The sequence below is a fragment of the Pieris rapae genome, chromosome 14 (assembly GCF_905147795.1).
Source record: "Pieris rapae chromosome 14, ilPieRapa1.1, whole genome shotgun sequence".
Classification (NCBI taxonomy): domain Eukaryota; kingdom Metazoa; phylum Arthropoda; class Insecta; order Lepidoptera; family Pieridae; genus Pieris; species Pieris rapae.
In genome coordinates, this window is record NC_059522.1 from 1,666,070 (window position 1) to 1,691,870 (window position 25,801).

The following is a 25,801-nucleotide window of genomic DNA, read 5'->3' on the forward strand; positions in this document are numbered from 1 at the left end:
TGAATGACAATTACCTAAAACGACAGTCAATTAAATTTCGATAAAAATTTATTCGCCATTAAATTGTCTAATGAAATTTAAAGAAGCCTTTAAATATAACTCGTAAATAACTATGATATAACATTTTAAAAATCGATTGGCAACACAGAACTATTCTCAATCAGATTTAAGGTCAAAAAGGTCATCAATGTCAAAATAGAGGACGAATCACGAAAGTAAAACGATACTCTACTAATCTAAATTTTCCGGCCGGTGAAAACTTTTGTCGTATTTTTAATTATAAAAATGGGTGGGAAGTATAAAATTGTTATGATTCGCCATGGTGAAAGCGAATGGAACCAGAAAAACTTATTCTGTGGCTGGTTCGATGCTGACCTCAGTGACAAAGGTGAAAACATTCTTCTAAGTTATTTTTTTCCTTAAATTATTAAATTTGAATATTTTTATTTGAACTACATAAAAATCACACAGTAAATATCTTGTAAATTAGTAAAATATCCTTCATAATTAGCTTAGTATCTTAAATTAGTTTTTGCCCTTAATGCATTTAGTTAATTTTATAATTAATTTCTAACACAACATTGTTTAAGAAATGTTGAACAGTAACATTTAATTTATTATTATAAGATATATTTTATTTAATACAGAAATATTATATATATAATGTATAATATTATATATGATTAACAATAAAAAATATATAGAATTTTATTATTACATACTTAACTCATGAATGATGCAATTTAACCAGGACGAGAAGAAGCACTATCTGCTGGTAAAGCTTTAAAAGCTGAAGGTTATCAGTTTGATGTCGCTCACACATCTGTACTAAAGCGGGCACAAATTACACTGAACTCTGTCTTGAAGGAAATTGGTCAAACAGACATTCCAATTAATAAGACTTGGAGATTGAATGAAAGGCACTACGGAGGTTTAACAGGCTTAAACAAGGCTGAAACTGCTGCTAAATATGGGGAAGCTCAGGTATATTATTATTATTCATTTCATAAATAAATAAGTTTTTAAATCATACTAGTGCTATATGTACAGTTAAAACCGTTTACAATGACATTGTTAAGTTGTAAATGGTTTTAACTGTATATATGACTAAAATCTGGTTATATTGACTAAAATCATAGGTCCCTGTTAAATTCTATTAAATTAGGTACTAAATATCAACATCATCACCTATTACAACTATCACTTTGTACTACCAAATATGTGTAGGCCCTTCGATGTTGTTGTAACAGATTTTGTCTGTTGTAGATGTATTAAGGGACAAGTTTATCGAATAACTAAGAAAAGTGGTTAAAAAATATTTAATTCTTTTAAAATATCACTGTGTTTAATTTTAGGTACAAATTTGGCGTCGTAGTTTTGATGTACCTCCACCAGCTATGGAGAAAGACCATCCATACTATGATACTATTGTGAATGATCCCCGCTATGCTGGTGACCCAAAACCAGATGAATTTCCCATGTTTGAAAGCCTAAAACTTACCATTGATAGAACTTTACCATACTGGAATGATGTTATTGTGCCCCAGGTAATTTTTTTTTTTTTAAATTAGTGTACACAATTACAACAGCCATTTCATTCACAAATGCTAGTAAGTTTTAAAGTGTCTATTGTCTTATCTTACAGTCACAAATTACTATTCTATTTGTCTTAAATCCAAATAATGTATGAATTACTACTCATTTTTTAATATTTAAATATGTAAGCCTTGTTTTGGTTCAGTCATATTCTCAAAATTACTATTGCTTATAGTATAATCTGAACATTCTTTAATTTTAGATAAAGGAAGGTAAAAAAATAATCATTGCTGCCCATGGGAACAGTCTCAGAGGGATTGTCAAGCATTTAGACAGTGAGTTATGAACAATATTTATAATTAAATCATTCATCATTAATCTCAATCTACATGTATTGAAAGTTGAAACCTCATACATTAAAAACATCATAATATAAAACAAAACAGTTGTTTAGTTTGTTCAGTTTAATCAGAAAGAAAAATTTCTTTACCACATTAAGATCTAAACAATTTGCAAAGCCAACTAGATGTTTATTTAAACCAAATAAAGATGTTTATTAGCAAATGCAGAAATTGTTCATTTGTTTCATTTCGAAAATGAAAAAAAGTCAAGCTAATAGGTTAATGTCTTCCGATGGCATCTGTTTCCTTGTAAATATTCCTTTATATGTATGTTTTTTTATAAATAATACAGATTTATGTATAAGTATTTATGGCTCTTGGATAAGTTTTTACAATATTCTCCAAAACTGTATGAGCTGTATAAATAAAACATGATGGAGATACCATTAAACACATTATCAATTTAGATCTTAGTGATGCAGCCATCATGGAATTGAACTTACCGACTGGTATTCCCTTTGTCTACGAATTGGACGAAGACATGAAGCCAGTTGATTCCATGGTCTTTCTTGGAGATGAGGAAACAGTGAAAAAAGCCATGGCAGCTGTCGCAGCGCAGGGCAAGGCAAAGTAGATTTGTGTTCCGATATGTAACTTACGGATTCAGTCCTTTAATAGCTATTACTTGATTTGCATGTAAAGATTAAGTCTTGAATTGTTTATAATCCGTAAGATGTGTGAAAAGTTTATGCTTGTGAAGATATGATGGAAATAATGTGTTATTTTAAATATTATATAGTCTTACATCATATATATCAATTACATAATTAGACGATTTCCATCATATAGTGATATTTTTACTATTTAAGTAAACCAGCTGGAATCTATTTTTATTTAATAGCTATTTATTAAACAGTGAATGTCGATTGTGAATAAAAGTGATGTTATTTGAATTTGTTTTTATTTTACCAATGTTTAGCAGCTTACTGTATGAAATTCAAAAATAATTTTTTATATAGGTAACATAATGTACACTTATGAACGTCAAAAAAGAAATATACATTAAATGCTTCTAATTTAACATTTACTGCCAGTTCTCGAATCAAGGGCGTAGAACGGAAGAGAAGAACTGGCAATAAACTTTCCGCCACTCTTTTTATTCGCCAAGTTTTGTTCTTTTAGACAATGTTTGTTAGGAGCTGCAACCATTACACCATGTTCCATATGACATATTGAGTAATAAAGAATAAAAAAATACATTAAAAACAAAGATTTGTCCTCTATTAGCAGGAGGCATGGTGAAATAGGAGCACGCATTTACATACTTGTGAGAACAACACGCAAATACGTAGTAGAAACAACTAATACAACAATAGTTGCTGTTGCCCAGTTCAATTTTCATAGAAGTAATATGGAAGTTATGAAATTTCAGTGTAAAAATACTTTTGTCATAAAGCTGACGAATTTCTAAATGATATATAAATAAAAAAAAAATAATGAAAACAAACTCAGAAATAATGTTTTATTGTGGTAAGTTTTCCCTTAAACTGTTCACAACCATGTCAATGTCAACTGAACTGTTAGCCTTTGTGTCATTTGTAAACTTTTTGCCCGAATATTTAAAACTTTTGTTCCTGTTATTGCAAAACATGAATTTCTTCTCAGTATCCACATCCATTGCATCAGATTTGTTTTTCTTTTTCTTTGGCTTTTGATCGAATCTAAAGTCTTTAGGTATTTTGTGAATTTTTACACCATGATCCATTCTTTCATCTGGTGACAAAAACTTCTCTTTACATTCTTCTATGTAACAGCAATACTGTAACATTAAAAAAAACTGTATAAAATGTAATAAAAATTTGTATAGTTAATTAAAAAATCTACCCAGTAGGGATTTAAAAGTTTATTTAGTGTTGAATAGTAAATTTACCTTGAGTAACATATTATATGTATTTGTTTCTAAATTAGTTCAATAAGTAAATGTCAAGTCATGCGAAGCTAAGATTTAGCTAGCATCTTCAAAAGTTTATGTTCTTTGTTTTGAAATGAAACTAAAACAGTGTAATTTTAAAACTGATGATAAACATGCTTAGGTAAAATTGTCTTAAGTCATTATTCACACAAAAATTCTTTAGCGGACAAAGCTTTATAATAATATTTTATTTATTGAATAACACTTCTATTCATTACTATGTATATAAAAATTGAAAATTATTAAATGAAAAGCAGGGCAACTGGCGGCCTTATCGCTTTCTAGCGATCTCTTCCAGGCAACCACTGTGAGTAAAGAAAAAAATTGTATTAAATTATATAAGGTAGACAAGAAGTGCAAAAATACATGTTTCATAAAGTTACAATGAATGAAAACAAAAACTAAACTGATACAAGATATATGAAAAGTAAAAAGTGCACATGAATCATGATAATTTAATTATAAAACTGTTGATATAGTCACAGTTTAAAAGAAATAACATATTTTTTCCATAGAAAAGAGTAGGGTGAGATTCATAAACCTCCCGACTCCCGTACGTCAAATATTTTTTTTTATAGAACAGGGGGCAAACGGGCAGGAGGCTCACCTGATGTTAAATAATGGATTTTGACACATGAGAGCCATAACTCATAGTTCGGCCTGTCTTAGTGTTACTTTGTAACTTCAAATAGCGAGCCACAATTTAAGTTTGTACCTCACCGTTATTACGTTGCGACATCAGCGCTACGGATAATGAGAGAACTAAATCAAACTTAAAAACGTCGGAATCGATATCGCTACTGAAAGTTACACTTACCGGATTATTCGAGTTCGAGAAAATCTTTTCCGACTTACCGATGGCTTTTTTAAAGCACTAACTGCAAAGAAGGAGTCGTGCGTTTCTTGTAAATGAAGATCGAGCAAGTGTGGTGAAGGCAGTATCTTCTTACATTCACAGCATGAGTACCTATGCCTAGAGTTGTAATGATTCTCGAAATCCAACAAGGAGTCAGTTGTGTATTTACATCCTGGTATCGAGCATGTTGATGTTATTCTAAAAAATAATTTATGAAAATAAAATACCTGCTTCGATTCAGAAACTTTTTAAATAAGGTAACATTTTGATAATTATACAATGCCTTAAATCTGTCCGCGATTATACAGTAGTGTTATGTGATAACTGGTTTATAATGATGTGTATAAATAAAACTTGTATATAATCACTGATAATCCATATTTAAGCTAAAATTGAATAAAATTAAATAATTTTTCTTATTTATTTAAGTTCTAAAACAACGTGTAAGTGTAAGGGCAAACGGGCAGGAGGCATCTGATGTTAAGTGATGCCGCAGCCCATGGACCAGAGGGCTCGCGTGCGTTGTCAGCCTTTTAAATATTAGTACGTTCTTTTCTTGAAGGAACCTAAGTAATTGGTTCGTCGAAATGTGTAAAGTAGAAGATTTCATTTGTCCATTTACTGTCATTGCTGAGGTGAAGAGACAGATAGGTTTTGCAATTAGAATGAAATTATGATGGATACTGATTACTTACATTTCATGGCATAGCTCTTCATCATCAACATCATAAACCCCGAGAACCTTAGGCGGAAACTCATTCACGAATAAGACATCATCAAGTTTCCGTTTCCCCACGCCGTAAACTGTGAGTTTTTCTAGCAAATCTTGCATTTTCTGAAGTAGAATATAATATTTAATGATCCAAATAAAAAAAAAATGCTAACACGTGGTCTAGGTCTTAGTTTGATGATCATTTGTTTTATTCTAATTGGCAAGTAAGCCTTCTGTACCTGGCATACGCCGTACAATTTTTGGGCATAATGCCATCCACACAATGTTTTTCTTCACAGAAAATCTGCACAGAGTTCGAATCTACGACCTCGGGATAAGAGTCGCAATATTAACAATTAAAATTTTAAAAACATGATAACAAGATGTCCGCATAAATAGGTATATGGCTCTCTTGCGTCTACAATATTTGGGTGTGAACTGTTTTTACTCTACAAGGCGCAAGAAAGCAGTGGTAATTTCGAGAAGGAGTGCTCTTAATTGGGTCTTTGTAATACACGTGCATACACGGTAATATTACCGTACAAGTCGGATTTGCTAATATAATATTTAAGACAATATTGTTACCAGCACATAAAACCGTATATAATCGTCCGTTAAATAAAATTATTATTATAAACCTAAATAAATGTTTTGTATAATTAGACATCTATTTATTAAAAAAATATGATAAGATTTATATAATCGTACGACTACTTCGTTTCGTCACGTTTAATTATTTGTGCTGTCACAAATATAAACAAGATATAACGAAGTTGTTAATATATACATAGTACTTATAACTTTATACACAGAAAAGAAAAGAGAGTTCTGAAAATTGAGTAGCGCTACAATATTTTTAGGTCTTGGCCTCAGATATATGTTTCATGATCATTTGTCAACCTAATAGGCAAGTAGCTGATCAGCCTCCTGTGACAAACGCAGTCTACTATTTGGGTCTAAAGCAAGCCGGTTTCCTCACGATCTTTTCCTTGACCGTACGAGCGAGTGTTAAATCCATTATTAAGAAAGTCCATTGGTGCACAAGCCGGTGATCTAGCTTAAGACCTCAGGGATGAGAGTCGCATGCCACTAGGCCAACATACTCCTAAATAAGGAAGCTCTACGAAATTTAAGTTCTTTTTAATTTCCTCTATAACTGATTCCTCATCTGGTGATGATGCATTAATCAGCGGATCTTCCTGAAAGGCCAGCTAAACTTCTATTCTTATTATTAATAAATTATACATTTAAAAATAAAGTTTTTTATCAAAAATGTATCGTTATGTATATGTCGCAATAAAGTAGTAAAATAAGAGAGTTAATTAAATCTCTAGACAGTTAATTAAAGATAACTTTATTACCTACTTTACTGCGACATATAGATGGTTACAAAAGATTTTTATAATGATAGATGTCATGCCTCATGTCGTTACACATCTATTTCTCCTTTATTGGTCAATCCATTTCTGTCAATTCCTATACAATTCAAGTGATCCCATTGCAATCAGTGATGATTTTACTAGAAAACCCTTCATAATAGTTCTTATATACAATGTGTTAATTCATCATGACATTATATAACTAAAAATGACTGTGCTATTTCTCATGGTTCTTTTAACTTGTAATCTTATCTTTATAAGGAAATAAGGTTACAAATATGTAAACAATATATATTATTGTATCTTTTAATTGAAAGTAATACTCTGCTCCAACTGGCTGCTAATCTAGTCATATATATGGTCATAGGTAATTTTGCTTTTATTTTTCTTTTAAAAAGAAATCAGCTTTGACATAATTCACACTGTTTGATCATATGTTAATTATGTATTTTTTATAATGAATAACGTAAAATCTATACTTGCAATATTGGTATATTATACCAGGTATTTACATAATAATTTAGTTATTTGTTTCATTATTTTTTTATAACTTTGCCTTACATGCACCTACTTATTTTATTTTAGTAGTAGTAGGTTTTTTATTCTAGGTACATGGTAACTTATATATAACATTCAAATCAAAGTATACAAAATACATACTTTTTTTATAATTATTTCTATATAACATTTTAATTGTGTATATTTTGTAAAGATGTTTCAAGGAATAAATGAGGTTTAATTATTGTTCTTATTTATTTTATATAATATTGTATGCCTTTATTTATTTATTTATTTATTAACACTTCGTTGCATTACATAAAAGGAAAATATTAAACATAATTTAATGACAAGCAACTGGCGGCCTTATCGCTTTAGACCGATTTTTTCCAGACAACCACTGTATTTATAATAATTAAAATTGCCTTTATTAATAATTAAAATTATATTCGAGTACTAGATAGAAGGATTACATTAAGTTTACGTTATCGTATTTAATATAAGTACATGATCTTCGACGGAGTGAAGGCCTCGTCTAAATTCTGCCACTTCTCGCTATCTTCGATACTATTATCCAATCTTTCGATTTTATTACAGACAGACAGATATACCATTTATTACAAACAAAACACACACATATAACCACACAAAATAACAATAATCAAAGGTAAAAAAATGAAAAAAAAAAAAGATATATCAAAAACGATAAAAATATCGATTTTAAGATTCTCATTCGGCACGTTTCAAATGAGTGTGTGCTGTGGCTGTAATTGGCCCTGGCTTACCATTATGCTGAGGAGCAGAATGGTCCACAGCGCTGGTTATCCTACCAGAGACCACAGAAGCTAGTTTGTGTCTCAGTCGCAAAGGAAGGAAAGAAAAGGAATGTAATAAATAATTTAATAAACATTAATACAATAAATAAATCCATCCATTGCCAGACAAACTATATATCTTAGATAGCTAAGAATTGTATGCTCTATTTTAAAGATACAGAGGCAGTGTAGTATTGAATCACTGTATTATCTTGTCATGTCGACCTAGATGCACTAGTAAGTATGAATAGACAGTATCATTTGTGGAAAGTGATTATTTTACTGATATTTACAAAATAATTATAAATATCTCATAAGATTATAGTTCCTATCAGTATTTTTTTGCGCTTAAAGTGCCAGATAGGCGCTTGATATTAAGCATAATATCAGCAATATTTATATATTATCAATTATTTTAATATGAATCAGCCCACAACCGAATTTATCAAGCAATGGATAAGTAGTGTTTTTTTTGTTATATTCAGGAGTAAAACGAATGAGAGGTGTCACAACTCCTAGTTTGGCTTTTAAAGGCGGCAATTTCGAAAATTCTGCCGATTTTAAACATTGAGAATTAATACGAGACGTTAATTCCGTAAGAGATCTATGCACAAACGTCTTAAATCTTAATATAGATGAAATTAATATTTAAATTATTTTCTTACTGAAAGTACATTAACCGCTAATGATTCATTCTGAAGTTACATGACATGATAATACAATTCATATGGAGGTAACATATTTGATCTGACATACCATTCTAGTATATCATCTTGCTGATTAGTATTTAAATAATTATTGCAATTAGAAGACGTATAATTTTGAAATATCTAACGCATATAATGGATTTTGGGTTCGTCTTATATTTACATTACTTATATCATATATGTACAGACGCGGCGCATTTGTTTTTACTTTAGTTAAATCTATGGTCAACATTTCTGTTCTATTTTTGTTCGTTTTATGTGTGCCGATTAAACTAAATTATCTTTCTGGTTGTTAAAATAAAATTTATCAATTGTAGATAGTATTTAGGTAAAAGTGAAACAATTATCGCATTGGCTATTAGCTATAAATATAAATAAATAAATAATTTCAGGAAACTATCAATCATTGACCACATACAGCTGTCGGATGACGTGAGTAGTTTAGAGATATTTGACTTGACTGTGCTTATAAAGCATATCATATATGTATAACATTTTTAGAAAGAAACATATCAGAAGAAATATAGATAACACTTGTGTAACCACAGTTTACACAAATGTTACAAAGGCCATTGGAACTGACCTCTTCTAACAAAGAAAAGGTGATGAAAATTGAATTGTTTAAAATTTACCGAACCAAACAATTAGTCAAGCCCGAAGTCAGAGAATATTATTGGTAAATGAATTTTATTCCAGGGAATTTATTATCGAGAGCAGTGTTGGCGTAGTGGCTTTAGCGTAGTAGGTTCGGTGCCCGGCCATACAATGACTTTGTGCGCATTTAACATTCGCTCGAACGCTGAAAGAAAACGTGAGGAAACCAACTTGCCTGAGACTGAAAAAGTAGAAGGCGTGTATCAGGCATCTCCTTTCCGGCAGGCCGATCACCTACTAGCCTATTTGATAGACAAATAATCGTGAAACAGATACAAAACGTATTTTTCGAGTTACCAACCAGATTGTTTTTTATCGATGTGGTTTAGAATGAGAACCAATTACCAAAGAAATAACTATAAAGCGTAAAAAACTTGACGCTACAAGGTCACTTCACGTCTGCAATTTAGTTTCAAAGTGAACAAAAACAATGTTGTCTTTAATAATTTTTAAGAGACTTTTTCCTAAGATACATCTGTTAAATTTGTGAACTTGTATGAGCTAGCCATCTCTCCTTGTTATGTTATAATTATTCCAGTTTCGTATTTGGGCTAGGTTCGGCGAAGTGTAATTCGTGTTTATAACTACTATAGGAAAAACTAATTCGACATAGAAGATATATCGTAGGAATAGAATACATGTGTATAGAAATTTACTTGCAAATGGTTTAGTGACTTAGAAAATCAATGTTTCAAAAAGGGCTTTCAAATTATAATAGTGTAGTAAAGAGTGTATTTTATATTAATCTATACTGTTTAAGAAACAGGCAAAAAAACAATTAAAAAGCATTTTTTTCTAATTAAAATGATAGAGCAATATTTATAATCAGGTAATTTTAAATCCTATTATTAACAATTTTCATCACTAATTACAGTAATTAAGTAATGAAGGTCATTGTAACATTAATGTTCATTATTTTATGTACATCATAATTATATTTACGATAAAGATTACTATTGACTTCGACGAGTCGTGGTGCCGGTGTCTCAAAACGCGCGCGGCCTTGCACCTAACGATACCTATTCGTTATTAGAAATATTACGCAATACCAAGTGACAAAGATATATATATCTTAAGTTGATTTTACTGAATTTTTGTTTCAATAAGAGTAAAATTTACTCCTATTAAGGACAGTGTAATTTTTATAATGAGTGAGATACGACAAAGAAAGGTAGGTGTTCGTAACTGTATTAAAGTGTAAACAATGTATGAAAACAGAACGATAACTTTTTAGTTATCGCAAATCTCAATAGCAATTAGCTTACGGTTAAATTATTCGTGTTATAATAAGATGAATTAAAAGGTTCTCAAATAAATTAACTCAAATTAATGAATCTGTAACTTACCTTTTCACTTATCTGATGAACTTAGATTGTCCACACTGGAAATTAGTGGGAAATTAAGATAAACTTTTTAACCAACAAAGTACAAGCCATATGAAATTTAAATGATATTTGTAATCCTTATAATATCACATTACGCAGCACTCTTCAGGAATTTTAAAATATTATAATTTAAATTTTACTAATATTTTGTTCACTTCTGTTTTTATTTTTGACCTTGACAGCTTTGTTAGCTACAAATATTAAATGTCAATTGTCAGTACTCAGTATCAATAAATTAATTAGAAGTTCTACATGTAATGAAATTACAAGTATAAGATTATAGTTTTACTATTATATACCATATTAACAAGTTTTTATCTAGCTATAAAATGACGTTACAACAAATTAATATTTGAAAATGACATTTCCGGCCCCTGTATATAATTAAATCGACTTTAGTTCATGCCAATTGTCAAAATAGTAATGACAATTGACATTTTCCATATACCAATTCAAGATTGAGGAATTTATTTTAATCTTGATTATTCTTTATTATTCAAAACATAAGATACAACTTTATTAATATTGCACCTTTAGTATCTAATAAAAGTATCTAAATGTAGTCCAGCTATTTGATAAAATGACTATATTTATATTATACCTTGCTTAAGCGTACAGGTTGTGATGTTTACCCATTATGGGAAAATTCAGTACGTACAGGTATTTAGAGGTAGGTATTTGCTGCATAAATTATTATTAACCGTTATAATATCTCATAGCACTGCTGGGTAACATATAGTTTAATGTTATGTCTGTTATATATGTTATAGAAATTAATGGGTTAAATGAATACATGAGTTTTGCACGAAAACTGAGAAATTTAGTGTCTATAAAAACTAGCTGCAACACTATATGGTATTGGGTTATTATAACTAATGTTTAAAACCTGGGGCGGCTACAGAACAGGTAGAAAATAATAAACGGCACAAATATAAAAGTCTTTCCTCCAACTTCGAGAACCATTGGGTTCAAGTGCACAGGCGCTTAATAAAGATTTAAGTTGGCGCGTAGTAGATAGTACCAATGACCCCAGAGCTGTCACATTCCTGGCTCAGCATATAAGTATCGCAATATAGCTAGGAATGCTGCCATAATGTTGTTGCCTTAGGGACACTGCCACCAAAAAAAAAAATGTTTTTAAAATGTCTATTAAGTATTTTTATTTTTATTATTTCTATTATTACATTGCAGGTTAAGAAAATTGCAAATACTGTATACTTATATGTCTAAAACTAAGTTTAATTTTTTTAGTTAAAAGATGATACCTCAAACTCACATATCAATGTAAGAAGAAGCCTGAAGCAGCCTCGGAGATTCAAAAAGGTCTTCATTTTTTTGATAGCTTTAGGACTATGCGGCACATATTTATTGGGTAAGTGTATTTCTATAAATTGTATGTTTTAGTTATATATATATATACAGATTTATATTTATTAAATTAAACTCATCATAATTATCATACAATTTAAATTTACTATTAATGTATTTTTTATTTATGAAAGTAGTAATAAAACAGATAATATCTGTTTGAAAATTCTTTCTTTCTTCTTATTAATAATATTATAACTAGTGAAGTTGTTAATGTAAGTAGTGTAAATAATATTGAAAAGGGCTGTATATCATCTCATCAACCAGTTTTTAATTACATAAATAGGATATTGAAAATTTTCTGAACAATATACTTGATAAGCGTTTTAACTTAAGGCTAGTCTAACTGATTATTTCTTGCATAACTGCATGACTGCATTACTGTAGAAAAACATTGTAATATTATAACTAGTTCATTTCATCCATCACATGAATATTGTTTGCAGCAATAGTTTTTTTTAAGAATATTTTAAGATAAAATTATGAAATTATCTTATGGGCTTTGTAACAATTTGTGCTAAACTATTTTTGCTATTACTGTTTTTCCTTTACAATATAAACTTATATTGTTAATTCGTATTAACATTACAAATTCTAAAAACCTTCAAACAGTTATAACTCTACACTTTAAATAAAATCAAATTAATGATTTACTTCAAAATGAAGGATAAATTAATCTAATGTTGTTAATTATTACTTTAAGTGTAACCTTATATAGATGGCACAGTTACCTTAACTAGAGCATGTAACTTAACCAAAGCCTTGTTAGGTTTTTAGTTTCTAGGTCAAAAAGAGATCTTTATGCTAAAAACATTTTAGGTTTGATATTTATTAAATAATGCCCTGATAGTTTTAAATGTTCCTTACAGTGCAGGTGCACTTGAATAAAATTCCTAACAATTTCACAAATTCTGTAGTTATTTATGATAATCAATACTCCAGGGTATCATTTTTATGATTATCAGATCCGGAATTAGGGGAAGGCAATGGCCCTGGGGCCTCTACAAAAAGAAAAAATTGGTATTTCAATCTTAATATATATAAATCTCGTGTCACAATGTTTGTCCTCAATGTACTCCTAAACCACTTAACCGATTATAATAAAATTCGCACACCATGTGCAGTTCGATCCAATTTGAGAGATAGGATAGGTAAGATCTTTAATTATAGTCGCAATTTTATTTTATTGCAAATTATTTGTTTATTATTTGATACAATTCTAACAGATGGCGCTGAGTTAAAGGTAGTTTAGTTTAAGTCCGTGTCGTGGTTTCAAATAAGTTCTCCTTCGGTTTTCCTTGATTAATTTACTACTATGTAATATAACAAAAACCTTAGCCACAGCAACGCTTGGCCGAGTCTGCTAGTAAATTATATATTGGCATAGTTGCAAAATTTTCTATTCTTTTGAAAATATCTTGCCTTTAAATCTTTTGATTACACATTCTGTAGGCTCCAAAAAGTAGCTTTTGACAGACTCCAAGGTATTTCAAAACCAAAGCCATCACAGATGTTTGCTGATAACAATATTGTTGCCAAGTATAACTTAAATATCTGAATAGGGGTCGTACATGTAAGAGACGTAGGCGTACAGATTTACTGCAATTTATCCCCCCTCTTCCTCTTGTTTAGCAAAAGCAAGCTGTCAGAAACAGTACATAAACATAATAATTTTTTGTGGGAATCCTCGAAAATGTATTTCGTTTTCAAGAATAGACAATGTCTAGGTAATATGTATGTGTAAAAAAGTAAATTAATACTTTTGTCGAAATGACCAAATAAGAATGAAAAAGAGACCGCCCCCTCCCCCTTACTTTAAACTTCAACATAAATATAACTCCCCCATAAAACAATAATTTTTTTAAATAAAAAATGATTTGTAATTGTTTCTGCCTGCCTTAACTGAATTGGATGATTGTTATGGCCTATGTAATACGATGTTTATAGTTAAAAGTTTTATCGGCACGCGCAGCTTCAGTAGTTATTGATATAAGTGGAGTGACTGGACGTGTGACGTGAAAAGAATGGCAAACGCCACGGTAGTGCGTACACTGACTTTGTTAATACCAGGTACATTTATTATACATTTGCAGTCAAACATAAGGTGACCCACTATTTTGTTTAAAAACAGTACACTTTGCAAGTATTTCTTAGGTAAAAAAAAGAAGAAAAATCGATCAAAACTTTATTTAAAAAAAAAACATATTTTTCTTCGGTGTGTATTTTTTTGCTAAGTGAGGGTGTTCGCTTATTTTGCATATTAAATTTGACTTTAAAGACGGCAGATAATGTTTTTACAGAAAATTGCGACTTATAGTCATTACCTAGTTAAAAAAACTCTTACAACAGCAGCATTAGTGCCTGGACAACATAAGGAAAAACTTTAGAAAAAAAATTATACAAATGAGTACTTTCAAAGCACAGGTATGAGTATAGTTAGTCACCTTTTCAAACATCACACATGTTAAAAATACAAGAGAACTTAAGAAGGCACAGATCTTCAATATTGAACGATTAATGCAACTTTCTCACAACTAGCGGGTTTGTAGCCGGAATATACAGAATATTTTTTTTAGAAGTATAACTTCTAACGCGTGTACATACGTGTACATTTAACTATAAAAAATAATGTGTGTAACATTGCTAAACTGTTGTTCACGATGTTTTGGAACTTTTGTATTAAAATGAAACCGTCAACAATGAAAAATCTAAATTTAATAACATGGTTGTAAAACAATATTAGACGGGAAGTTTCATATCAAAATGTATCCTGTTTACACTATTTAATATATGGGCTGTCAATTATATGATTGTTCATTGAATCGGCTCTCCACTGTAACACTCTCTTCTTGAATATTATATTTTCGTGTGTCTGTCTGTAAGGTCTGTGTTTGACACGTGTCGTGCCGGTTTCGTCACGATCATGATCATTCATCACCTACGTGCACATCCGTATATAGAAAGATTCATTGGGGCACTGACGGAATTTTGATCACCTTGGTTGAGGGTTGCCTAGTCTCTAAGGCCACAAATCAAAAAATATTTATTAACTTTTGAAGAACAAAAGTGATTCATGAACGATTTGATTCCGGTAAATGTAATGTGTCATTCATGCTTTATTTAATGTTACTCATACAAGAACAGTCAACCTGGATAGGTGGAGATCAAGGGACCGTGATCTCATGTTCTCTTATAGGGGCTTCTGTAGCTTACCGAGGTACATATACATATAGTGCCTGTATGTATATGTACTCATATATAGAGAGTATCTCACATATAGAGTTTAAATTATATAATGAATTATTCAAAACTGTTGCTTATTAACGTTTAAAGTGTACGAATTATTGACAAAACAATTGAAATGTTTGTGCGATATTATCGTCTCTCAGGTACATGTTTTAGAAACAAATTGTAATCTAGTATTAAAACATATCTTTTTCGCTGTAAATATCGAAAATTTAGTAGCTAACTGAACCGTTTTGACGTACAATGTAAGAAAATAAAGATGGTATACAGTAATACCCCGACTTACGCTACCTCGACTTACGCGAATTCGGAGTTACGCGATTTAATTTTCTCGTCTATTCGTTTTTTGTTTGAACGCCGCGCAGTTAAAGTCAAGCGGCGGCGTTTGTTTCTGACTCCCCCCGCATTATTATTCGTTCAGTTTACAACAGGCACAGACGTGTAGTGAAGTAAACTGTGTAGGATAGTGATGATGTTCCAGAGCTTGTAGATTCACACAATGAGGAGGTCACAAATGATGAGGTCATATCAATGCGTGAACAAGAGGAAAAAATTGATAATCATGATTCTTTGGATCCAGTTCAATTGGAAGATCAAATGACAGTTGGAAACTTGACAGAAGCCCTCAGTTCGATTGAAAAAGGGTTAACAATTTTGGAAAGCGTAGACTCCAATGAAGAGCGCATTTTTGTTACAAAACATGGAATTAAAAAATTACTAGGATGCTACGAGGAGATATACGGGAGAAGAAAACGACTTTGTAATTACAATTTATGAAACCTTCTACATCAAACTAACTTCGGTTTGCGTTTATACAATTACAATATTAATATAGTTTGTCATATTGTCTAGAATGAGATACTAATTATTTCCTAAATTATTGTTTTATTTAGTCTCCAGTCCCAATTAAACATACTTTGTATGTATTTATATGCAAATTTGTACCCCGACTTACGCGAATTCGACTTACGCGGATAGCACTCAGTCCCACCTATCGCGTAAGTCCGGGGTATTACTGTATAAGAAAATAAAGAAAATTCCGCCAGAACGGAAATCTTAGGCTTAAAGAAGTTTATTCTCGTAAAAAACACATAACATCATTTATATGAGAAAAAAAAACAAAAAAAATATATCGCTGTTACTGCATTGGCTACTAGCAAAAAACTCTGCTTATTCAAAATGGGTCCACTGCATCCATTTCCCGTATCTCAGGAGGCAAGCGGTTGTAAAGAAACGAAATAGGTTTTATTTTTGCAACCGTTTTCGGTTCGGAATTTAACAAATGAATACTAATTTCAGGTCTTTTCGCGGGCCAGACACAGTGGTTCGATGGCATCGCGAAGAGTCTCGGTTACGAGAGCATTACCCATCACGCTGTCATCATTGACGCTGGATCCTCAGGGTCCAGGGTCCTAGCTTATAAGTTCAGGGTGCCATTCACAGGTATTTAACAATTTGCTTAATTATCTTTTTCATTTGAAACCCCAATATTATAAGAATTGTTAGTTAGCATTGTTAGTGTCCATATTTACCCTAAAGATGTATTTTTATATGGTTGTAATGAATAAAATCTTTCAATCTAAACTTTTACCAAAGCAATAAATAAAATATAACCACGTCTAAATATAGAATAGAGTAAAAATACACTTGAAAACTAAATGATACGTGACATTGACAGTTTACATAATTATTGACAGTTGTCTCTGTACTATTTTGATGTCATTCCTGCAACAATATTTCTTTACAAGAAATGTCCAGGACAGTATTGTATTGAAGTATTTACATTACACATAAATATTGGTATGTGATTCGGACGCATGATCTCAGGTTGAGAGAAGACTATTATTTATTGGAGATTCAAGTAAATTCCTAGGGAACAGTGCAAGTTTCATAAAAATCTAATCTACATATATGGGTAGCTTCGATATTTAAGGTAAATTAAATTAACAGGTATTTGTACATATACGGTATGTTAAATACAGAAATGTATTTCCTCTGTTCCAGTATTCGGTCAAACCAGCCTAGATCTAGTAGATGAATATTTCGAAGAAAGCAAGCCGGGACTTTCTTCTTATGTCGATGACCCTAAAAAGGTATTATAACATGCATTTAATTGACAATTAACATTTAAATAATTCATCAAGATTTTTTTAAGTAAATGGAAGATCTTTCATCTGTCATATTTATACTAAGCGGTAAGTAACACTTAGGTCCATATAAAAATAAGTATGACGTCAACATAGCGACTGTCGCCACAGATTGTAGGTGTCTCTGATAAACAATGCGTACATGTCATTCGGTCTTAAATGTCAAATGTCAGTTACAACCCTTGTGTTGCGACATAGATTTTTAAATCCATACTGTTTGATATATGCCATAAACACATACGGAGCAAATGACATTACAGTTTATACTCTACTTTTGTTATTGTATAAGATTTTTCAAAAGCTTGCCAACGCGATTTCAAAACAAGATTTGATGATCAAACAACAATCACACGAAGAGAGAAAAATTTTAATTAATAAAAACTTATTTTAAATATTTGTGAATTTGCTTTCGGCTTAGGTTTATTAAAGAGCCTAAATAAATTTTAAATTTCAGGGTGCCGATACAATAGTCCAATTAATAAAAAAGGCGGAATTTCTCACCCCGGTGGAGAAACGTCGCTTTACGCCCGTTATCGTTCGGGCTACGGCCGGGTTGAGGCTCCTACCCGCTGATAAAGCCAAGCAGCTTGTACAAGAAGTCGCTGATGCAATAGCCAAGTATGTATACTTTTTTTTTCTTTTTTTCATGTCATGGATACAAGTCCTTCTGTCGGAAAGTAACATTTAGATATTAATGTTACCATGTTAACTTTAAGTCAAATTAAAATAACTGGGGAGCTGTACAATCCAATTTTAGCGTCAAATATACTCCTCTCTTAAAGGCCGGCAACGCATCGATTACCAAAAGTATCAATACCGCTTTCTTTGTAGGTTGCTTCGTCATCATCTTAATATATGTAAATTACGTGTGTATGTCACTGAACTCCTCTTAAACGGCTGGACAGATTTAAATTATTTTTTTGTGAGCGTATGGGTGGAGCCCTGGATGGTTTAGTCTCACAAATCAGCCTGATGTTGCTGCAGTCGGTGATTTCATATTCTTGTTTTATATCCTAATCGCTTGAAATATCATGCAGGTCTAAAAAATATCTTAAAATCGTAGTGATCAGTTTTTTTGACAAATATATCCAAAGAACCTCCTTAAAAGCTTGATATAAGAGAAAAACTGTTTGATGTCTATAATATTTGATATTTTCCAGACTTGGCTACGATGTGGGACCGAACAGTGTTGAAATTATGGACGGATCTGATGAAGGAATCTTCATTTGGTACACCGTTAACTTATTGCACAGTAAGTTTAAAACAGTATTCCACTTCTCTAGGCATTTTCTTTGGCCGCGTAAAATCGTCTGTTTTTTTTTGTTTTGCGAACTAGCGAACTGTGGAATCGACTACCGGCGGGGGTCTTCCCTGAGAGATAGGACCTCAAACAATTCAAAATTACCCCTTAAAGGCCGGCAACGCACCCACTTAAAATGGTTGTTTATAGGCTGCGACGACTGCCATTTTGGGCGTACTGCAGGCTCGTTTGTCCCCCTATTATATAAAAAAAAAGAAAAAAAATAGGACTTTCAACTGTTTAAGAAAAACAGCTTAGTATAGTTCCTGGGTCAGGTTCTGATTCTATCACGTATAAGAGATTTAGCTATATTATGATAATATATGAATGCTTTAATATGAAGAGAGCACCCGCGTCTGGAGTCTATAACTGAATAACTAATGACTAGTCCATGGGCAACCTGAAAAAATTGTTCAGACTTTATTCAGGCATACTCCTCCCTAAAAGGTCCACAACGCACTCGCTAATATGGATGTCCATGGGCAAACTGAAAAACTAAGAAAACCTGAGTAAAATGTACGGACTTGGTTCCTCCACGCATATTCCTCCCTAAAAGGTCCACAACGCACTCGCTAACATGGTGTCCATGGGCAAGTTGAAAAAACTAAGAAAGCCTGAGTACAATGTAAAGACTTGGTTCCCACACGCATATTCCTCCCTAAAAGGTCCACGACGCACCCGCTAACATGGGTGTCTATGGGCAAACTGAAAAACTAAGAAAGCCTGAGTAAAATGTACCGACTTGGTTCCTACAAACATACTCCTCCCTTAAAGGTCGACAACACACCCGCTAACATGGGTGTCCATGGGCTGCAGTAGCCTTTTATGCCAGCGTAGACAAATTATTTTCCAAATATAATCTTGCAGCATCTATATTTTGATGTAGCCTTTTATGTAGGAGGTGTTAATTTTTATCTGTAATGTTACAGATCTGATAGGAGGAGAAACAATGGCTGCTTTGGACCTCGGTGGAGGTTCGACTCAGATAACCTTCCAACTGAGCGATGAAGATACAAAAATGTATCCAACTGCTGATCAGTTTGTGGTACCTGCTGGTGATAACATCACTTTGTATACTCACAGGTATGTATATAAGAAGAAAAACACACATAGTGTGTATTATAAATTTTAAGATATTTTTATAACAATAACTGATTATGACTGATCAAACTAAATTTATGGTCATTTTATGTCCCTTTTTTATTGTCCTTTTCGTTGCTTGCATGTATTGGAAAATATTATATATATATATATATCACAGATATATAAATATCTACCTATACAAACTCACAAACATGAATTCTTATAACAACTCTTAGCTATACTCTCAAATAAATACGCACACACACCTAATCACACACTCACGCATTCACGCATACTTAATGCCTTAAAAGACTTGTGTTTCATTAATTGTATCACAATTCACAAAGATTTGTTTAAAACGCAGGCATTTCCTAGGGACTAGCGATATATAAATTTTGTCGCTACCCATGTAATGAATAAAGTTTTTTTTATTATTATATGTTTTTTATGCTTTGTAGTTCTGTAGTTCTTGTGTTATTGGACACTTTTATATGTTAAATATCCTTATTAATAAGTAAAGTTACAACAAAACTACTTATTAGTCTAAAGTTTGGATTGATCGTATCTTAAATGATGTATCGTAAATAATTACTTTAAAATAACCTATCCTGACGGCACAAGTCAATATCTTTATTATTTTCTAAAAGAAAATACTATACTTTAAAAAAGTTTTTATTTATGTCCAACACAATATTATCATTTTTTTTCAGTTACTTGAACTTGGGTCTTCTAGCGGCTAGACACGGGGTATTTAAACAGGAGGTAGGCGATAATGACACGAATGAGTTTGTCTCAGTGTGCGTTGACCCTATCGTCCAAAAGGAGAAATGGACGTACGCTAACAAACAGTATATTATTAGGTAAGCAACATTTATGTGTAATATTTTAAACCTTTTTTAAATGCAAAATGTATGCTTTTTATGAGTGTGTTTGAAGTAATACTTAATTAGGCGCATGAGGGTAATTTTTTTACGGTTGAAACGTAACGAAGGTGTGCAGCGTTTTTGTCGAAGAAAAGGGAGAGAGCGATTGAGACCGATTGAGAGAGAGTGAGAAAGGGAGAGCGAGAAAAATACACGCTATCGGTTGATGTATTATTTTAGTAGAACATATTAGAACTTTAGATGGAAATTCTGTCGCATAACGTCTTGTGCAGTAAAGTGAGGATTTTTTATTTATTTATATCATCATTATAGCGGTATACGTGCTATACCGCCTGTAAACAGTGAGAATAAAGATATTCAAATTCATGGTGATCGTATACTGGTACATGATCATCTATTGGGGCTGTTACCTTCGATACGCACGTACTTTTTTTTAAATACTCAAGTGCGTGCAAAAAAATGCAGATTTTGTTGGGTATCAAATATGGGTCCATCTGTTTCCTTAAGCTAGAGAAAATAATTTTTCTATGTAATCTTAACGTCTGTGTTTGTATTTGCATGTGTTTATTTTATTTTTATTTTTAAATTTAGGTACAAAAACAGAAAACAGATTGATTACATACATACAATTATTACACACTAAACAACATTTGAAAATCTGATTTCCAATTATATCTGTACATCTGTACATTATATCTGTACATTTACACTAAATATCAACTAAACAACATACACATATCAAACTGAATGACAAAAAAAAAAGAAAAAAAAAGAAAAAAAAAGAAAAGAAGAAAATTTTTAGTGTATCATAATTGTGATATCTACTATTTACCTATGATTTTTTTATATATATGTTGTGTTATTTATATGAAAATATGTTTTAGTGGCGCCCCCCGGCCCGAAGGCATGAAGCGTGAAGCCGTGTACAAGCGATGTCACGCGGCTGTCACGCGATACGTGGAGCGGACACTGGATTGGGTCCCGCGTCGTGCTCCAAGTGGAAGCGTTGCAGCCATGAGCTATTTCTATGATGTGGCCGCTGATGCTGGACTCATAGGTGAGATTTTTTCGATATACAGTGTAAACTCTTTATAACGATAAACTCCCTATAACGTTGGAGTGAGCCCAAGTTGGTTGGTTTGCGTTAAAACTCACATATTAAACACTCTTTATAGCGATACGCCATTCTCTATAACGAAGAAATGTTTTCATATTTGTAGACAGTAAATATTTATTATCGGTATTATTATTTATGTTATGTTATCAGGTAACAAAAGACTTTGAAGCTCCGAAACATCCGAGGTCGGTCTAGCTTTTGTTATCCTTAATTGTCTTGTACACGTGCAGTAGGACGCATTGTTTTCTCGGAAGTGATGGTCTTCGACCAAGCATACTGGGTACCTATCGTATTATCAGTCGTAAACCTACTTTGAAACTGTTAACATGGCCAGTAAACGGAAAGCGATTAGTAAAATTCTTATTAATTTGTTTTTTTTTTGTTCATGCCATATAACGATAATTCTCTATAACGACAAAAAATGCTCAGTCCCTCGAGTTTCGTTATTAAGAGTTTACACTGTATTTTTATGTATTTTGTCTACATTAATTTAGGTTCATGTTAAAATTGTTGTCTCGTTACTGAATGTTACCTGCCAGTTTGCCCTTGTATTATATAAAGATCCATTGTTCTTGTCAAACTTCATGACGTCTAGTTTCTATTGTTTTTGGTATGATTACAGAGAAAACGGTTTCGTTAATCTGTGAAGCCTGACTTCAATTTCTAAAACATTTTTAAACCAATCTTGATTTTTGTTGTTTTTGTGAATAAAAAAAAAAAATATTTCCCGTAGACGTTATGACGGGCGGGCAAGTGTCAGTGAGTGCGTACCGTTCGGCGGCGGGAAGGGCGTGTTCCGCGTCCAACGTGGAACAGCCATGGGCCTGTATCGATCTGGTGTATATGGTCGCCTTATTGCACGATGCCTATAAGATACGCGATGAAGAACCCATTTCGGTGAGTACATTAAGTCAAGTCAAAGTCAAATCGTTTATTTGCCAGAATAGTCTTACAATTAGTTACATAAATTACAAAAATCCGCCACATATGAATAGGCATGCAAATGTCATCTTATATTTTATTTATTTATTTATTTGATCTATTGAATAACAAGACTAGTTATTAAATCTTACATTTAGAAAAAGGACAAATGAATGAAGGCTTTAATATTCATTACTACAAAATTTCAAATTTAAAGCTGATTTTGTATCCAATTTCAGATATCTTTTTTATTAGTTGCCAGTTAGTTTAGTATCCGATTTTTAACCTCGTTATATTTCGAAAAAAATCATTAAAATCGGTCCAGCCGTTTTAGAGGAGTTCACATACACACGTACAGTGTAATTATATATAGAAATATAAACTATCTTTCCAACTGTGCGTAAAGATATGAAAAATAAAGATTAATATTGTTTGTTTGTTTTCTTTAGTTTAAACTAATTAATATGGAAATTTTCAGCTGTTTAAGAAAGTGAATGGTCACGAAGTTTCGTGGGCATTGGGGCTCGCGTACACGACGGTTATGAACAAAATAACAACGGCCCCGGCCGCTTAGTAAATACTTAATTTATATTAAATGTACCAAGTTTTAACTTGACAAAATAATTATTTGACAAAATAATTATTAATATGACTTGACCATAGTACGATGTCTTGCTCCAAAAATTAGTCTAAAAATCTTAAGGCTTAACAGTCATCATAAACTATAGAATAACAGACTACACTTTAATATGACAATTCTGACACTGATCTGTCACTGTCATAATTGTCATATTACTTGACAGATTTAGACAAGGGTGCTGAATCGCCTTAATTGATTATGATTATTATTTGAATGCATAAATGTAAATACTTTTGTTTTATTGGGTTATGAAAATTTTCTTATGTCAAATGGTTACCATGGCAACCAGTTTACGTTTTAAACGTATTTTTGTGAACTTGGTACATTTAGGTAAGATTTCCACAATTTTGTATAATATTTTGCACCCTACTTTAAGTAATGCAAGCGGCCTTTTGGTTTTAATACATGAATTTTTATATGCAATATACAATTTTTTTTGAAATGGTTGTGTGAATTTTTGACAATTATACACCCGCAATAGATTATTGAACGTTTTGAGTTGAGTTCAAAGGGGCGTATAATGTTATATGCTTCGAGACAGCGCTAAGTTCGACTCCCATATGTCAAAAACGATATTATGGGAGTCGTACCTAGCTTTGTTTGAATTTTACCTTTCCTAGTATTTGAATTCGAATTTTAAGCTTTGACTTCAAGGAAAAATATATACAGTATTTTACGTTTACACCGAATATTGTTTTTAATAATATAATATTCGTATCAATGACGAATTGAATTAAGATAAATTTTATGGAATGCTTTCAGAGACTCTGGTAAGACAAATCCCGGTTTCATCAAAATAATAAAATTGTTAGGGGTGCGTTTCCTAGAATTTTGACGGCTAAACAGCGTAAAGTAATAAATTGTAGCTATTACGACACGTATTTGTTAGAGTCCAGTGCTTGATGAGTCTTGCAGGGCAGAAGTAAAATTTGTTTTATGATAAATAAAATAAATATTTAGCAATTAATTTTACAGAATAAAAGACATTTTTACTCAGTTATTATATTGACATTTATAACAAGCAACAATGGTTTGTGAATTTTTCGTTTGATGTACCTACCTATATTGAAAAATAATAAAATAACGTTAAATGTATCACTGATACTGCGATCTGGAATGATTATTAAATAGTCGCTGTTAACTACGAGTTGTCAACACTAGCTCTGCTCTTGCAGTATACTCAGATTTTTTATTTCGTAGAATTCTAACATTTCATAAGTGTTGCTACTAAAGTTCTCCACCTAAAAAGGGGCAAATTTGACGCAATAAAATAAAATGCTTCGTATTTTTATGTTTTACCTACAAAAAGGTAAATCTTAATATTTAATTACTCAAGTGACCTAATACAATAATAACAAATAATTAAAAAAATAAAATGTTATCTTTACTTGTTCGTTTTATACTGTTTGTGATGAATAGGGACTTAATTATGACTCGCCGTTAAACCATTTTTAATGTAGCACCTCACTTAATAAAATGGATACATTAACTAACAAAGAAAATTTATGTATAGACTCAGATATTCAGACTCTTATTGACATAGAAAAAATGTGCCCGGCGCAAAAGGTTACCTTCTCTGAAATGTCAATATATGATAGCTGTCAGAATTCTACAGAATCAAAAATTAGAGTATAGCAGCTGCAAAGTACTAGGTGTTAGAACGCAATAAACAATCATTTAATTTCTTTCATTTGTGTAATCAGAGAGTACTTGCCAATGGATAGGGAGGTTTGAACATAAATGAATATAGTTTTAAATTGAAAAGTTTTTGCTGAACCGTTTTGATATGCCCTTTAACATATATGAATTGGAATAATTATATTTGTAAAATAATTTTTATGTGATTTTAAATTTTTTGACACATTGTCAAGCTTTGTGCACTTCGCGATTTTGTAACGGGTATGTTAAATACAAAATGTACAAAAATTTAATAAATGTTGGATTTTAAATATTAATATTGGCTTTTATTTGATACCCTTTCCTCTGAGTAGAAGCAAGTGAGATTAATTCGCAAAAAAATGTGAGCTGCCACGGGAATCCAGGCGTATGTGTAATATCGTAATTATTTTGTAAAAGTTATAATACGATTTTTTTCTATAAAATGATATCTGTTTATTTAATAAACATTTTTTTTGAGAAAGTTTTGCTTATTTCGATCTTATGAACACTCACTGTAAATATGTATCTAAGACCTACATCATGAGCACACCCCACATACACACCATCACGTATATACCCAC

General features: G+C 31.6%; 3 protein-coding genes across 5 annotated transcripts; 2 read left to right on the plus strand and 1 right to left on the minus strand.

Moving 5' to 3' along the window:
* The first annotated feature begins 171 nt into the window (after window positions 1–171).
* LOC111002074 (phosphoglycerate mutase 1) lies at window positions 172–2,825 on the plus strand. Its single transcript, XM_022272176.2, has 5 exons — window positions 172–388; window positions 752–984; window positions 1,356–1,547; window positions 1,799–1,871; window positions 2,345–2,825. The coding sequence occupies exons 1-5, from the start codon at window positions 286–288 to the stop codon at window positions 2,509–2,511; spliced, it is 768 nt and encodes a 255-aa protein (XP_022127868.1). The 5' UTR covers window positions 172–285; the 3' UTR covers window positions 2,512–2,825.
* Window positions 2,826–3,385: 560 nt separating this feature from the next.
* On the minus strand, window positions 3,386–11,028 carry LOC111002081 (zinc finger protein 511). The gene is made up of 4 exons (XM_045630985.1): window positions 10,817–11,028; window positions 5,401–5,540; window positions 4,705–4,903; window positions 3,386–3,696 (listed from the first exon to the last, which is right to left on the minus strand). Exons 2-4 carry the CDS (start codon window positions 5,535–5,537, stop codon window positions 3,400–3,402), a joined length of 633 nt encoding a protein of 210 aa, XP_045486941.1. The 5' UTR covers window positions 5,538–5,540; window positions 10,817–11,028; the 3' UTR covers window positions 3,386–3,399.
* On the plus strand, window positions 8,937–25,516 carry LOC110999403 (ectonucleoside triphosphate diphosphohydrolase 5). 3 transcript variants are annotated; one of them, XM_045630982.1, is made up of 12 exons: window positions 8,937–8,962; window positions 9,209–9,248; window positions 12,107–12,227; window positions 16,769–16,912; window positions 17,474–17,562; window positions 18,071–18,234; window positions 18,777–18,868; window positions 19,846–19,999; window positions 20,710–20,859; window positions 21,768–21,940; window positions 22,734–22,897; window positions 23,400–25,516. In XM_045630982.1, exons 1-12 carry the CDS (start codon window positions 8,952–8,954, stop codon window positions 23,493–23,495), a joined length of 1,398 nt encoding a protein of 465 aa, XP_045486938.1. In that variant the 5' UTR covers window positions 8,937–8,951; the 3' UTR covers window positions 23,496–25,516. The 3 variants fall into 3 exon arrangements, with proteins under 3 accessions (XP_045486938.1, XP_045486940.1, XP_045486939.1); XM_045630984.1 differs by lacking the exons at window positions 8,937–8,962; window positions 9,209–9,248 and adding an exon at window positions 10,433–10,641; XM_045630983.1 differs by lacking the exons at window positions 8,937–8,962; window positions 9,209–9,248 and adding an exon at window positions 11,340–11,525.
* Window positions 25,517–25,801: the final 285 nt, after the last annotated feature.